At 45.7% G+C, this 15121-nt stretch overlaps 1 protein-coding gene across 2 annotated transcripts in view; it reads right to left on the bottom strand.

Moving 5' to 3' along the window:
* Positions 1 to 532: 532 nt before the first annotated feature.
* Positions 533 to 15121, bottom strand: part of LOC118365776 (disintegrin and metalloproteinase domain-containing protein 11-like) — a 63494-nt gene continuing 48905 nt past the window's right edge. Inside the window, exons 5-26 of one of the 2 annotated variants that reach the window (XM_052490845.1) lie at positions 12695 to 12777; positions 12379 to 12442; positions 12153 to 12213; positions 11842 to 12014; positions 11672 to 11743; positions 10262 to 10428; positions 9880 to 9964; positions 9568 to 9658; positions 9182 to 9233; positions 8602 to 8701; positions 8221 to 8292; positions 7910 to 8002; positions 7565 to 7645; positions 7408 to 7458; positions 7216 to 7279; positions 6895 to 7000; positions 6437 to 6556; positions 6049 to 6217; positions 5753 to 5864; positions 4896 to 4986; positions 1983 to 2000; positions 533 to 1573 (exon numbers count right to left, since the gene is read on the bottom strand). In XM_052490845.1, coding sequence (XP_052346805.1) covers positions 1558 to 1573; positions 1983 to 2000; positions 4896 to 4986; positions 5753 to 5864; positions 6049 to 6217; positions 6437 to 6556; positions 6895 to 7000; positions 7216 to 7279; positions 7408 to 7458; positions 7565 to 7645; positions 7910 to 8002; positions 8221 to 8292; positions 8602 to 8701; positions 9182 to 9233; positions 9568 to 9658; positions 9880 to 9964; positions 10262 to 10428; positions 11672 to 11743; positions 11842 to 12014; positions 12153 to 12213; positions 12379 to 12442; positions 12695 to 12777 — 1941 coding nt within the window. In that variant the 3' untranslated portion in view covers positions 533 to 1557. The remainder of the gene's footprint in view (positions 1574 to 1982; positions 2001 to 4895; positions 4987 to 5752; positions 5865 to 6048; positions 6218 to 6436; positions 6557 to 6894; positions 7001 to 7215; positions 7280 to 7407; positions 7459 to 7564; positions 7646 to 7909; positions 8003 to 8220; positions 8293 to 8601; positions 8702 to 9181; positions 9234 to 9567; positions 9659 to 9879; positions 9965 to 10261; positions 10429 to 11671; positions 11744 to 11841; positions 12015 to 12152; positions 12214 to 12378; positions 12443 to 12694; positions 12778 to 15121) is intronic. The other variant, XM_052490846.1, reaches the window with a different exon arrangement.

The following is a 15121-nucleotide window of genomic DNA, read 5'->3' as shown; positions in this document are numbered from 1 at the left end:
CCAGGCAACAGAAAGATAACTTTTTCTAGAAGTAAAAATCTATAAACTATCTACCAGTGTTTTGTTGGCAGGAGTGTCACGGTGAACAAGGGCATAACTGTCCCAAACACAACACGTACCTTTCTCATTCACCTGCTCTCTTCCTCGCGTAATCTCTCTCACACACGCACACACAAAATTCCAGTAACTTTCTCAACATTCCCTGGTTTTCCAGGAATCCTGGTTGGAGGATTCCATATTTCCCTGCTCATTCCTTCACAATTCCGAGAATCTTCCAACCAGGATTTCCAGAAAACTTGGAAATATTGGGATAGTAACCGGAATTTTGGTACCCTACGCTCACACACACACACACACACACACACACACACACACACACACACACACACACACACACACACACACACACACACACACACACACACACACACACACACACACACACACACACACACACACACACACACACACACACACACACACACACACACACACACACAGTTTCGACCTCCTTTACCATACACACTTTGGGCCTCTTAAGAAGGTGGCGAATAGAATACAGACACATACAGACAGGCTCTGTTAACTAACACTATGTGGAATGTTGTGTTGGTAGATCTACAGTTGAAAACACTGAGTTACGGTCTCTGCTGCATTTTAAATATGATCCCAAAACCATCGGGTCTAACTCCCCCTTCCTACATTTCAACACATCTCAACAGACAGGAACAAAGAATTAACAATCTACATAAAACTACATCAGTCCATGATGTTTTGAACGGTCTACTGCTTTTGTCTCATAGTCATTCTCACAATAAGTTGCTCTTCCTTCTTTGGAAATGGCCTGTACACAACACGTCCCATACAGGACTCTTCTTGGATCACATCCGTGTTGTTGTAACTAGATCATGTCTGAATCTGGGTTGTCATCCAGTCACCTGACATGGCCTCTCTGAAAGGGGCAGTTCAACGGATCCAATGGCCACTTGAGTCTTTGATCAATGTTTGTTTTTCTGTGTTTCCTTGACAACATCCTATGATTGAAATCGTTTTTCAGATGGCAGGTCTGGGCCAGTCCAGCATTCTCAAACAGCGGCCAGAAGTGTGTTTCCAGACAAGCATTGGAAAGACATGTCTCATACTGAATTTGTCCACTGTTGACATGTTCTTCATTGGACTGTCGTAAGCGGAAGGAAAGGGAACTACAGTACGCAGACACCGAAGTGCAGAATACTTAGTCGCTGGAAAGGAGGAAGACCCTGACGCCCCTCTAGGGACCAACAACAACCTTCTCATTCTGTCCATGGCAAAGACTTTATCCCGATTGGATAATATAATTGGCTGGTATGCAATGTGGGAGGTGCTACACTTGCCCGGAGGGGCCGGAGATGGACAGGTGGACAGACAGGAAGTGGACAGGAGAGGAGATGTTAACAGAAGAGGTCTGGAGAGGTTCGGGACAGGAGTGGAAGACTTGTTCTTTTTCCCTCTTCTCCGACTTGGAAACATCACAGAGTGAGAGAAAGACAGGAGCAGACAGACAGACGGACAGACATCTTATCCTCCACCAGATCTGGAAAGAAAGGAAACCGAGTAAGAGACTAAAAGTTGTAAGGTTGTAAACAAGTTGAGCAGTTGACAGAAGGTGATTGTAAGGACTTGGTGTGAGGAGAGTAAACAAGACATGAAATGGAACTGAAAGAAAACTGCATTCTGGGTGGAATAGATTCATGAGGTGGAGAAGACAAAGGCTGAGACTGACGCTGGAGTTTTGCTGTGCTATATGGGATTAGGTCAGAGGATGAAATCAGCTGTGAAATTAGGTCAGTGGAGGAATGAGGTTTAAGGTCAGAGGTGGGATGATGTCAGAGGTCAACTGTGAATGAGATGGGGTCTGATGGGGTCTGAGGTCATGCTGTGAAGAGCTATGGGATGAGGGGGGTGAAGGATGTCACCCTGCAGTGTCAGGGGCTAGGCCATACCTTCCTCTTCGGATATTCCTTCAATCAGAAAGATGAGGAGCAACACATTGGGAGAAGAGACACGAGGAGAGGAGAAACATCAGTGACAGTAGGAGACAAAGTAGGCTTAACAACAGTAAATACTGTGTAGTGATGACAAAAGCATTTCAAAATCGTGGTACAGTGCCTTGCAAAAGTATTCAAACCCTTAAAATGGATTTAACTGTCGTTGTTTTGGTCAACAATCTATACAAAATACTCCGTGATGTCAAAGTGCAAAAAATAGTTCACATTGTAAAAGGTTCATAGAAAAATGTAATAACTCAAATATGGTCGATGTGTAAGTATTCAGCTCCCTGGGCAATACATGTTAGAAACACCGTTGGCAGAGATTACAGCTGTGAGTCTTTACACACCTGGATTGTGAAAGATCAGCCCATTTATTCTTTTCATATTTCTTCAAGCTCTGTCAAGGTGTTGGGGATCATGGCTAGACAGCAATTGTCAAGATTCCTGGCCACTCAGGAAAATTCCCTGTCTTCTTCGTAATCAACTCCAGTATATTTGGCCTTGTGTTGTAGGTTATTGTCCTGCTGAAAGGTGAATTCCTCTTCTGGTGTAAAGCAGACTGAATCTGGTTTTCCTCTAGGATTTAGTCTGTGCTTAGCTCCATCCCGTTTCTTTTTATCCTGAAAAACTCACCAGTATCCATACCATGATGCAGCCACCACCATGCTTGAAAAAAGTGCATTCCTTTGTCGTGTTTCTTTGCAGTATTACTTTAGTGCCTTGTTGCATACACAATGCATGTTTTGGAATATTTTTATTCATAATATTTGTATTCTTCTTTTCACTCTGTTGTTTAGGTTAGTATTGCAGAGTCACTACAATGTTGTTAACCCATCTTCAGTTTTCTCCCATCACTGCCATTGGACTTTGTAACTGTTTTAAAATCACCAATGGCCTCATGGTAACATCCCTGTGCAGTTTCATTCCTGTCCTGCTGCTCAGTTCAGAAGGACGACTGTATCTTTGTGTCTGGGTGGTGTAAAAATACATCCCCCACAGCATAATTATTAACTTGGCCATGCTTAAAGAGATATATTCAATGTCTGATTTGTTATTGTTACCCATCTACCAATCACTGCCCTTCTTTATGAGGCGTTTGAAAAGCTCCCTGGTCTTTGTAGTTGAATCTGTGCTTGAAATTCAGTTCTTGACTGAGGGACCTTACATGTGTGGTATGTATGGGGGACAGAGGAAGGGTTAGTAATTTAAAAATCATATCAACCCCTGTTATTTCACACAGAGTGAGTCCATGTAACTTGTGTGATTTGTTAAGCCACAGTTTACTCCTGAACTCATTTCGGCTTGTCTAAACAAAGGGGCTGAATACTTAGGCAAGAACTATATTTTATCACATTTCTATAAATCATGTTTCTTATTTTTTTTATTCCACTTTGACATTAGAGTATTTTGAGTAGGTTGATGACCAAAAATGACAATCAAATCCATTTTAAAACCACTTTGTAACACAATAACGTTTGATGAAATTCAAGGGGTCTGAATAGTTTTGCAAGGCACTTTATAAAGCCTATTCAGAGTGATGTGTAGTAGACAGTGTTCTCCCACTGCTCACTCCAAGACTACAAGAAGTCCAGATTTTTGACACTTGTTTTCATACCCAAACGAATTGTGTTGTAATTAGGGCTGGCACAATTACCGTATAATCATGTAACTGGCGATTATGGATGAAGGCCACCATGAAATGAAATAACCGTCATAACAAAAATGTTTTGTGTGTATGTGTGGAACAAACCCCGGTCATTTGGCTGACTAATAACCGTCACAGCCATAGTAGTATTTTTATTTATTTATTATTTTAAATTTTTTACCTTTATTTAACCAGGCAAGTCAGTTAAGAACATATTCTTATTTTCAATGACGGCCTGGGAACAGTGGGTTAACTGCCTGTTCAGGGGCAGAACGACAGATTTGTACCTTGTCAGCTCAGGGGTTTGAACTTGCAACCTTCCGGTTACTAGTCCAACGCTCTAACCACTAGGCTACGCTGCCACCCCAATAAACAATGTTCTTGTTGGTTCAAATGAGCGTAAGGCTTACTACGACAAGAAGATATTGCAGAAGATATTTAACCGACCACATTAATATTGACACAGATCATGCACACATGCACACACAGTTACCCCTGCCCCCAAAAGGATTACTCATTATTCCCAGCAAAATATGAACTATTTGGAGAAATTAAGTTTGATGAACCAGACAAAGAAATATAACACAAATCTGATCATTCTTGATGCAAGTGATGACAGGGAAGTGATGTAATCCTTTTGGCTCAGAGACTAAGGAGTGAACAGGCATTAGCAGGCCAGGCATGCACACAGCTAGGGCTCTACAGAGACAGCCACTGCAGCGAGGGCACTTTGGTTAGGGCACTACTGAGTGGTCACTACTTTAAAGACACTCCAACTGAGGAGCTGCACCAAGGAGAGGTATCATAGAATGAACACTACACAAGGAGGCTTCAAAGAGAACCACAACAGTTTGGGAACTTCACAGGAGACTACAGGGGAACTGTCCACTCCTGTAACCTGGCAGGAGAGCTGGGTTGGAGCCAGTCGGAAGGTGTGCAGGGGAGGCATCTCTTTCTCTTGCTGGAGAGATGTATGGAGGAGGTCAGGGTTCAATTCTACCAGATCTTACAAAGTGAAGTATCAGAGGTACCAGGCCGATACACATACTAAATATGTCCATATGTTTCCAAGCAATTGGATGGGGAACTCGACCCATGTGACCCCACCGTCGGTGGGGCAATGAGTTGCAAAGTGGGTGAAGTCGGGTTTTTTGGAGGGGTGTGAGTGGGGGCCGTGGGGAGAAGCAGACAGGTACACAGAGGCATGCCAGAACTCTTACTTAAATCCCCATCCTGTCCCCCCTAGGACTATAGCTGCCAGAAGAATAGCACCTGCGATGGACCCTATTATGATATTGGTGCCACTGGGACCTGCGCAGAGGAAGGAGGGGGGAGGAAAGGGTGCGGAGGGGGAACAAAAACAACACCACCAAAACCACACGTCAGAGGACAGCATCGACACTGTACATCAACAACATCCGGAACGAGAGAGAAGGAGAGAGAGAAGGAGAGAGAGAGAGAGAGAGAGAGAAAGGGTACCCAAAGAAAGAGAGAATAAGAAAGGAAGTGGGGTGGAGGAAAGGGGGAGCGCGTGGGAGAGCGAGGGGAGATCAGGGAGACGAGAGTTTAAAAAAAAAGAAGGGTGTTTTTATTACTTCTTTCTCATCCCCCTCTTGCTTAGGGTGGATTTGGTTTTTGTGGCCTATGAGAGCCTATGAGCCCTGTGTCAATGGAAAGGGAAAGGGGGATATCTAGTCAGTTGTACAACTGAATGCATTCAACCGAAATGTGCGTTCTGCATTTAACCCGACCCCTCTGAATCAGATACAGACTGTAAGGTAGGAAGGAAGACACTTGAAGATAGAAGCCAGGTGCCTGTAACTTATAGAAACACCCACTCAAACACACAGACACACGCATACAGTATACGCACACATGTAGAGACAAAGTCAGTCAGTTCCCCTTACTTTACTCCACTGCCCTTTCATCCAAAACAGGACTAAGGCGATAGCTATCTGAAAAGTTAGACTATAGCTAACCTACACTCCATATATGTACACAAAGAGATAACGTGGTGGTAGACAGACAATGAGAGGGATAAGATGAGAACAGACAGACAAACAGAGGAGCTTTGGACCTTTCTTCTCTGTGCTGGCAGGCGGCGTGGGGTCAGGGATGGGGTCAAAGACACTGCAGTCCTTCCCGGTGTAGTCCCTGTCACAGATACACTTCACCTCGTTACTGCATGTCTGAGAGAGAGAGAGAGAGAGAGAGAGAGAGAGAGAGAGAGAGAAACAGGAATATTAAAACAAAGGAGACACTAATTGTAACAGTAATCAACGTTTACTTTTGAAAGCACAAACCCAACAAGGTAATATCCCTTTATTTAAATGCAAGCATGTGCGGTGGGGTGGTCCCTGTCTGTCTCCTCACCCCGTGGTCAAAGCAGGTGCGTCCCAGCGTGGAGCCGGAGCAGGTGCTGAGGTTGAAGGCTGCCACGGGGAGACAGCGGCGCTCCAGACACATCATGTTGGGGCCGCACGGCGTACCATCCTCTACATAGCCCAGGTCTGACCCATCCTCCAGCAGGACATGCCCCCCTCTGGACACACAGACACACAGATGGGAGAGGAGGAAGAGTAGAGAGGAGATGATAAAAAAAAGAGAGGAGAAAAGAGGAGGAGGGAGAGGAGGAGGAGGAGGGAGAGGAGGAGAAAGAGGAGTAGTTGAGAGAAGGGGGAGAGGCGACGAGGGATAAAATATCAATCTATAAGAGTCTCCCGAACATAAAACATTAAAGGGGAAGAAAGGTACAACTCACCGGCAGTCCAGGTACTTGTTCTGGTGGTATATTGTATGGCTGGTCACTTCCCCCTCCAGATCCCCAAACTTTGGCTTCAACGTCATATTGGCACAGAACAGGAAACCACACAGCACATCCCTGAGAGAACGAGAAAGAGAGAGAGAGAGAGAGAGAGAGAGAGAGAGAGAGAGAGAGAGAGAGAGAGAGAGAGAGAGAGAGAGAGAGAGGGAGAGAGGGAGAGGGAGAGAGAGATAGAGAAGGGGAGAGAAAGAGAGAGAAGGGGAGAGAGAATGAGAGGGGAGTGAAAAAGAGAGGGGAGAGGAAGGGAGAGAGGGAGAAGGGAGAGAGAGAGAGGGAGAGAGAGAGAGGGAGAGGGAGAGGAAAGAAGATGGGGGAGAAAAACAATCAGAATAATACAACTCTGGTCATGTCTATTGTGTAATAATGACTTATCACTGATGTGATAGAAGGCTCACGGCTTGTTGCACTGCAGCCATCCCTGGCCCTCAGGACTCGGCCCACAGTTGCCCTTCTCTGTGCCCTCTGCATTCAGCTTCTCATAGCAGAAGCGGTCTGCTGAATCTGAGACAGCACCCACACACAACACAACACACATTAGATCCATATCACCGCCGTCTGTAACTCAGATGAAGTTCCATATCAGTCCACAAGATGGCATAGGACTGTCATGGGCATGGGCATAGCCGTAGAAACAGTACCAAGACATTACTACTGTCAAGTGAATAAATCAGGGGTGTGAAAGACATTCAAGAAATGAATTAATCATTACTACTTACTGTAGCCCCACAGTCCCTTACACTGGCCATCGAGAGTCCTGCACCTACCACTATAACAACGACCCTGGGAGAGAGAGAGAGAGAGAGAGAGAGAGAGAGAGGATGAAAACAAAGGATAACAGCAGGACAGGCATATCTCAACAACACACTGACTGCAGAGCAAAACCCCATTCAAACAAAGGTGTGCCTTACCTGACTACTGCCACACATGTATCCATCCAGCTTGTGCACATTATGTGGGCACTGCAACAGAAGAAAATTACATACAGTATGGTTTACCTCAGACCAACTCATGCTCCCAAAGACTCCATCTCCCAGCATGCACCAGGGAGATCGTGTAGCGTCGTACCTGGCTGGAGTCTCCAGTGCAGCTCTCTGGGATGTCACAGTCATTCACAGCCTGTCTGCACACCGCTCCTCTCAGCTCATACTGACACACAAGAACAACATCAGACACACATGACCTCTTACTGTCACGAGAGGTGGGCCACGTAGTAGCACCAACAGACCCGTAATACTCAAGATCGGATGCTTTTATTATTAAAACTTCTTCATAAAAAGGTTTGGCAATGAAATGTTTGGTAATGAACGAGTTAAATACTGAAGAGGCACCGGCCTCCATAGAGTGGACTAGCTAGTGTGATGAGTAATATGTAAATGAGGCGGTGGTGGGAGTGGAGTAGAGAGGACTCACCCTGCATCCACTGCAGCACAGTCCACTACTGCACATGGCATCGTGGGTCAGGGTACACTTCTTACAGCACGCTCCTCCACTACGGGCACACTCCTACAGACAAACACACACAGTCACTGAGACTGTTCCTCCTACCAACATTAACCCTCTCGTGTCACCGTGACAGTGTCTGTCTCAAACAGAACCCTAGTACCTTTATAGTGCCCTACTTTTAACCAGGGCCCATAGGGCTGTGGCAGTAGTCCCATCCATGCTGGAGGGTTCTGGTCCCTCATCATGTATGGGTTACAGTTCCTTAAAGAGACCCTCACCAGCTGAGACCCACAGTCACACTCCTCCCCTGTCTCCACGAAGCCGTTCCCACACTCAGGAGGGTCCAACAGCTGACAGAGAGACGGGGGGATAGAGGCAGGCGAGAACAGACGGAGGGAGAGACAGTAGACAATTAGGATGGGAGGAAGAAAAGAGGGGTAGAAGGGACAAGGGAAGGTCGTAAAGAAGAGGAAGAGAGAGATAATCAAGGGTGGGCACAGAGCTGTATGTAAATATCTAATATGGAGAAATGAGGACATTGGGATAATTAATTAGGCTATATATAACGCCACTCCTGGGACCTTCAGCTTACACGCCACTCCCCACTAGACCATCAGGCTAGGCCAGCCTCCCACATCCCTCACCCACACCAGCCTCACCTTGTTGGGCTTGTTGAAGAGGCAGCTCCCGCCCCCTTGGAGCAAGAACTGGATGTACTCGTCAACACTGCAGCGAGAGAACTTTCTGGGAAGGTAATATCTGTACACACAAAACAAGCACACACACACACACACACACACACACACACACACACACACACACACACACACACACACACACACACACACACACACACACACACACACACACACACACACACACACACACACACACACACACACACACACATACATACACAGATGCATACACAGGGAGAGGGAGAGAGAAGAGAGAGAGATAAAATGGTCAAAGCCAATGATAGTGTTTTTTCCAAAATTAAGTGCCAAATCAAATGTGACCATTTTTTTCTGCAATTTTGCAATCTGACTGAAATGTTACTATCTGTGGTAAAAAAAACCTGCTAATTGTAGTAGATGGATTTGACAATAGCTTATCAAATCACAATTGTACCATCTGGTATTAAATAAGCCGAAGCCAAACGCTTGTGAGAACATTATGTGTTCTGTCGACTGATGTACTGTATGTACAAGTATATGTAGTCCTAAAGTCAATCTTTACCCAGTGTCTTCCATGATACAACCAAGCCAAGAATCAGGACATCTGCAGTCTCCTGAGAGAGATGGAGAGAGGGAGGGAAAGGGAAACGAGGAGGGTGAAAGAGGGAGTGAAAAGTTGTGCGGAAAAAACGAGATGGTTAATGACATTAATCTTGACTAGAAGGAACTTACGTTTATTTAATGAGGTAAATCCTTGAGAAATTGTTTAAATAATTTCACAAGTAAAGTTTGAAATAAACTCAATCCATCGCTGCCTGTGCCATTCTTTCCATCCATCCCTTCCTCCCTCCTTTTACTGAATCCATGGGCTCCTGTCTCCTGTCCCTGCCTCTCGCCTTAGTCTTTACACTATTCCTCCCTCCCTCCCCCTGATTTGACCATCCTTACCCGCAGAGCTGCGTATGTTATTCCACCTCATCCCAATGTTCTGACCCAGACTCTGGCACAGAGTGATGGCCATAGGACCCACGTTCCCATACTGGAACACAAACACACACATCCACCCTGTATCAATGGCGTTCTCTTTGACTGAAGTTACGATCCTCACATTCTTCACTGAAGAAACAAAGAAGTCTAAGAAGAGTCATTCTTAAATGTAGCAGTTGTGTCAGTTCCTAAACCATGAGCCTGGACTATGAGCCCATTGTTGTGAGTCACAGTCCTTTGAAGCTGAGTAGGAAACACACAGGTCTCTCTTACCTCGTTGATGCCCCCTCCTCTGGTGAGAGAGCACACCCCTCCGGTGTAGGCCGCCCCACTGCGACTGCTCTGGAACGTACGCCCCCTGGAGCAGATGGAGGAGAACAGGGGTCAAACCTGGACTAAAGGACCACAGGACATATTGTAGTATATATAAACCGGCTGCAACCAGTCAACAATACTGATCTCGTCCAAAATGGCACCCTATTCCTTTTATAGTGCACTCCGTTTCACCAGAGCCCTCTGGTCAAACGTAGTGCATTATTGAGGGAATGGTGTGGCATTTGGGACGCAAGCCACAGACTGACCCAGGTTAGATACAGGAACATATCAACCTCCTCTTTTTTTAATTTCAGGGGGACATAGACAGGGAGGCGCTCACGAGAAGAGGTGCACGGTGTCACTTTGCTCCTTAATACTGTCCTTCCTGTACTTCATGAAGTTCTGCAGCGTCGTCAACGGGTCGGTCACCACGGGAACCATGTTGGCCGATGACCAGGTCTCCATGGCAACCAGCACAATGCGTGTGTTCAGCTGTTCCCTGTAAATCTGCAGGCCAAACATACACTGCTGGTATACACAAATTCATATCTAGGAGCATGGACATAATAAGTAAGATAAACTCAGCGAAAAAGAAACGTCCCTTTTTCAGGACCCTGTCTTTAAAAGATCATTCGTAAAAATACATACATTTACATAATACATAATAACTTCACAGATCTTCATTGTAAAGGGTTTAAACACTGTTTCCCATGCTTGTTCAATGAACCATAAACAATTAATGAACATGCATCTGTGGAACGGTCGTTAAGACACTAACAGCTTACAAACGGTAGGCAATTAAGGTCAAAGTTATGAAAACTTAGGACACTAAAGAGGCTCTGAAAATCACTAAAAAGAAAGATGCCCAGGGTCCATGCTCATCTGCGTGAATGTGCCTTAGGCATTCTGCAAGGAGGCATGAGGACTGCAGATGTGGCCAGGGCAATAAATTCCAATGTCCGTACTGTGAGACGCTGTGAGACAGCGCTACAGGGAGACAGGAAGGACAGCTGATCGTCCTCGCAGTAGCACACCACGTGTAACAACATCTGCACAGGATCAGTACATCCGAACATCACACCTGCAGGGCAGGTACAGGATGGCAACAACAACTGCCTGAGTTACACCAGGAACACAGAATCCCTCCATCAGTGCTCAGACTGTCCGCAATAGGCTGAGAGAGGCTGGACTGAGGGCTTGTAGACCTGTTGTAAGGGAGGTCCTCACCAGACATCACCGGCTACAACGTCGCCTATGGGCACAAACCCACCGTTGTTGGACCAGACAGGACTGGCAAAAAGTGCTCTTCTCTGACGAGTAACATCTTACAGAAAGAACTGGCAAATCTGGTGCAGTCCATGAGGAAGAGATGCACTGCAGTACTTAATGCAGCTGGTGGCCACACCAGATACTGACTGTTACTTTTGATTTTGACCCCCCCCCCGCTTTGTTCAGGGACACATTATTCCATTTCTGTTAGTCACATGTCTGTGGAACTTGTTCAGTTTATGTCTCAGTTGTTGAATCTTGTTATGTTCATACAAATATTTACAAGTTAAATTTCCTGAAAATAAACGATGTTGACGGTTGACGTTTATTTTTTTTTGCTGAGTTTATGTGCGATTGTTCTTATAGGCTACAACTTAGCCTATGATTATTGATATGGCTTTAACTTCAACATAACAATATCATCATAAACGACGATGGGTAATCAGTACAAAAGGTAAGTATGAAGTGACAGAGCTCTTACTGCATCAGCCATATTGACCACTGCTTTGGCAAAGTTCCTGGCCTGGGTAGTGGAGCGTCGCAGCTGCACAAACTGCAGACAGACAGCAAACGTTAGGTACAGTGTGTGTGCGCGTCACACACACGCACGGACTCACACACATCAGTTCTTTTCAGAAATGGCCAACTCACCATTTCGTAGTCGTTGACCACCATCAGCTCGATGTATTTGGTCTCTGACTGCACGGTGGGCCTGCGCGGCAGCTGTCTCTTAGAGCGCCTCAGCACCTCACTGACCCGGGGATCCTTCATCTGCTCATCACCATTACCTCTGGCTCTATCCCCCCCACTGTCGTGTGTGCAGTCTGGACACAATATAACACGGAGGACTGAGAAATGACATCAAAGAGCATGGGTCGACCAATATCAATGTGTCTTCTCATTGGTAGGTATGAACATGAATGATTGTATAAAGGAGAGAGGATGTAGGATGTTGCCAGTACCTTGACAGTCTGAGGATAGTCTGACATCAGGCATCCTACGCACTAGGTGGGCCCCCTCAGTCTGGAGAGGAGTCAATGAGACACCAGGAGAAAACAATACCATCTTTACTACGTTGCTCCATATTCCTCATCTGTATCCATGTTACTATGAATGAATGAATGAATAACATCAGCACTACTCCACAGGGCTACCTATACCGCTGTCTCCCAGCCACCACACACTCACCTGATTGGTCCTGTCGAAAAGAGGCTCAATCCCATAAGAGAACATCCCATCAGAAAACATACCACTGAGAGAACGAGAGAGAGAGAGAGAGAGAGAGAGAGAGAGAGAGAGAGAGAGAGAGAGAGAGAGAGAGAGAGAGGGAGGGAACACATTCATTATATATCTGTAAGACTCCCATTGTATAGCAATAATATTAGTACATGAAGATCAAAGATACCATATAGCTTATCAAAGCCATAGTGCCAGTAATGTACCGAGTCAGTGTGGTGAGGCAAGGCCATTGACAGACAGTTTATAGCTATGGGGAGAATCTCACCATAGGCCAAGACAGGTGGAGAGAGCTGCCCAGGACTCTGGTAAGCCCCTCAACCTCCCTTGGTAGTAGCAGTGCTCCCCTCCCTGTGGACACAAAGATCATACCATTGTTAATATACAGTCACATGCTCAAGTAAGTTGACTGTGTAGTGGTACATTGGATTGCAGCGTTCCACACACTGACTGAGGAGGACGGTGATGCTCATTTCACAGTCCCCTAAAAAACAACATGGAGTCCCCAGGAGTTGTGCTTCAAACAGTTTCTACTTCTATTCTCTCTCTGTCGCTCTCTCTCTCTTTCTCTCTCTCTCTCTCTGTCCCTCTCTTCCTCCCTCCCTCCATTATACTGCTTGCTGTATGTACTATACGCGACCTACTTGTCCTTCCACTCTACTCTATTCCACTCTACTCTATTCCACTCTACTCTATTCCACTCTACTCTATTCCACTCCACTCTATTCCACTCTACTCTATTCCACTCTACTCTATTCCACTCTACTCTATTCCACTCTACTCCTCTCTAATCTATTCCAATCCACTCTATTCCACTCTAATCTATTCCACTCTACTCTATTCCACTCTACTCTATTCCACTCTACTCTATTCCACTCTAATATATTCCACTCCACTCTACTCTATTCCACTCTACTCTATTCCAATCCACTCTATTCCACTCTACTCTATTCCACTCTACTCTATTCCACTCTACTCTATTCCACTCTACTTTAGCTACCGGTCTGACAATTGAGGGGTCTTCTGTGCAGGGAGTTTATAAATAAATCCAACATTATGTTGCCCCACAGTGGGAACAGCTTGGAAGGAACAACATGGAGCGAGAATGCATTGGGCTGGCTAAGAATAAACCTGTATCCCAAACGGCCGTGATTGGGAGTCCCACAGGGCGGCGAAACAATTGGCCCAGCGTCGTCTGGCCGGTGTAGGCCGCCATTGTAAATAAGAATTTGTTCTTAAGTGACTTGCCTAGTTAAATAAAGGTTCAAAAAGGTTTAAATGTTTAAAATGCAAAATTGAGCAGTGGATGTCAGTGTGGAAGAGGAGGACCACACACACGAGACCTCAACACAGATGAGGAGGAGGGCATCCAGCTACAACACTAATTGCTCATTCTGAGTAAAACATCGACCTTGCCTGCAACCACCTGAGCCCCATCCTTCATTGGTGTGAAAGAGCTGGCCGACTGTAATACTTAAAATGTTTAAAACAATGACTTTTAAAACTGCAGAGCAAATAAAACTATCGGCAGTAAAAACATCCCCTTGGTTGGAGAACTACCCAAACACTTATTACACATGGTTAGAAAGCACAGTAACAATTAAACACAGTAACAATTAAACACAGTAACAATTAACAAGACAATTAGCAGTTGGGGTGTGTGCAGCCAGTAATCAGGACACGCTATGGAATGTTTGAATTGAATGGCAAATAAACAGCAATACAAAGACAAGCATATTAGGCTACATGCTTGGACAGTTATACACTCGGTGGTCTGTTTATTAGGTACACCCATCTAGTAATAGGTCGGACCACCCTTTTCCCTCCAGAACAGCCCAGATTCTTCGGGGCATGGAAACGTTGCTCAATTGGTATCAAGGGACCTAACGTGTGCCAGGAAAACATTCCCCACACCATTACACCACCGCCACCAGCCTGTACCGTTGACACCAGGCACTATGCGGCCATGGACACTGCTTACACCAAGTCCTGACTCTGCCATCAGCATAACGTCACAGGAACTGGGATTCATCGGCCCAGGCCATGTTTTTTCACTCCGCAGTTGTCCGTTCTGCACACCACTGTTGTACTCAGCCGTTATTTGCCTGTTTGTGACCCATCTGTTAGCTAGCCATTCTCCTTCGACCTCTCATCAACGGGCTGATTTCGCCCACAGCACTGACGCTGACTGGATGTTTTTTGTTTTTCGCACCATTCTCGGTATACCCTAGACACTGTCGTGCCTTAAAAGCCCAGGAGGTCGGACGTCTCTGAGATACTGGAACTGGCATTCCTGGCACCGGCGATCATACCACTCAAAGTAGCTTAGGTCTCTCATTTTGCTCATTCTAACTTTCAATTGAACAGTAACTGAATGACTTGATGCCTGTCTGCCTACTTTATATAGCAACGACGGCCACGCGACTCACTGTCTGTAGGAGCGAACCATTTTCATGAACGGGGTGGCCACTGAGTATAATCTCAAGCCCAGGTGAAGGCCTCTCCTTCACAATTAGTCTCATTCAAAAGATTAGAAAACCTTTCCCGTAATGGCTGATCTAAAGTAGTCATTGAGCCACTAATGAGTATGAGATTGGGATAGCAGGAATACAAAACCACTCTAATAAAAGCAGAGATAGAGACACAGCAACCACAGCTGGCATAGAGTCAAGCGCTCTGCCTGGTCTGGGAGTGT

Source organism: Oncorhynchus keta, chromosome 32 (assembly GCF_023373465.1).
Source record: "Oncorhynchus keta strain PuntledgeMale-10-30-2019 chromosome 32, Oket_V2, whole genome shotgun sequence".
NCBI lineage: Eukaryota > Metazoa > Chordata > Actinopteri > Salmoniformes > Salmonidae > Oncorhynchus > Oncorhynchus keta.
The sequence above is the reverse complement of the archived record's forward strand: the minus strand, read 5'-3'. Positions and strand labels throughout refer to the sequence as shown.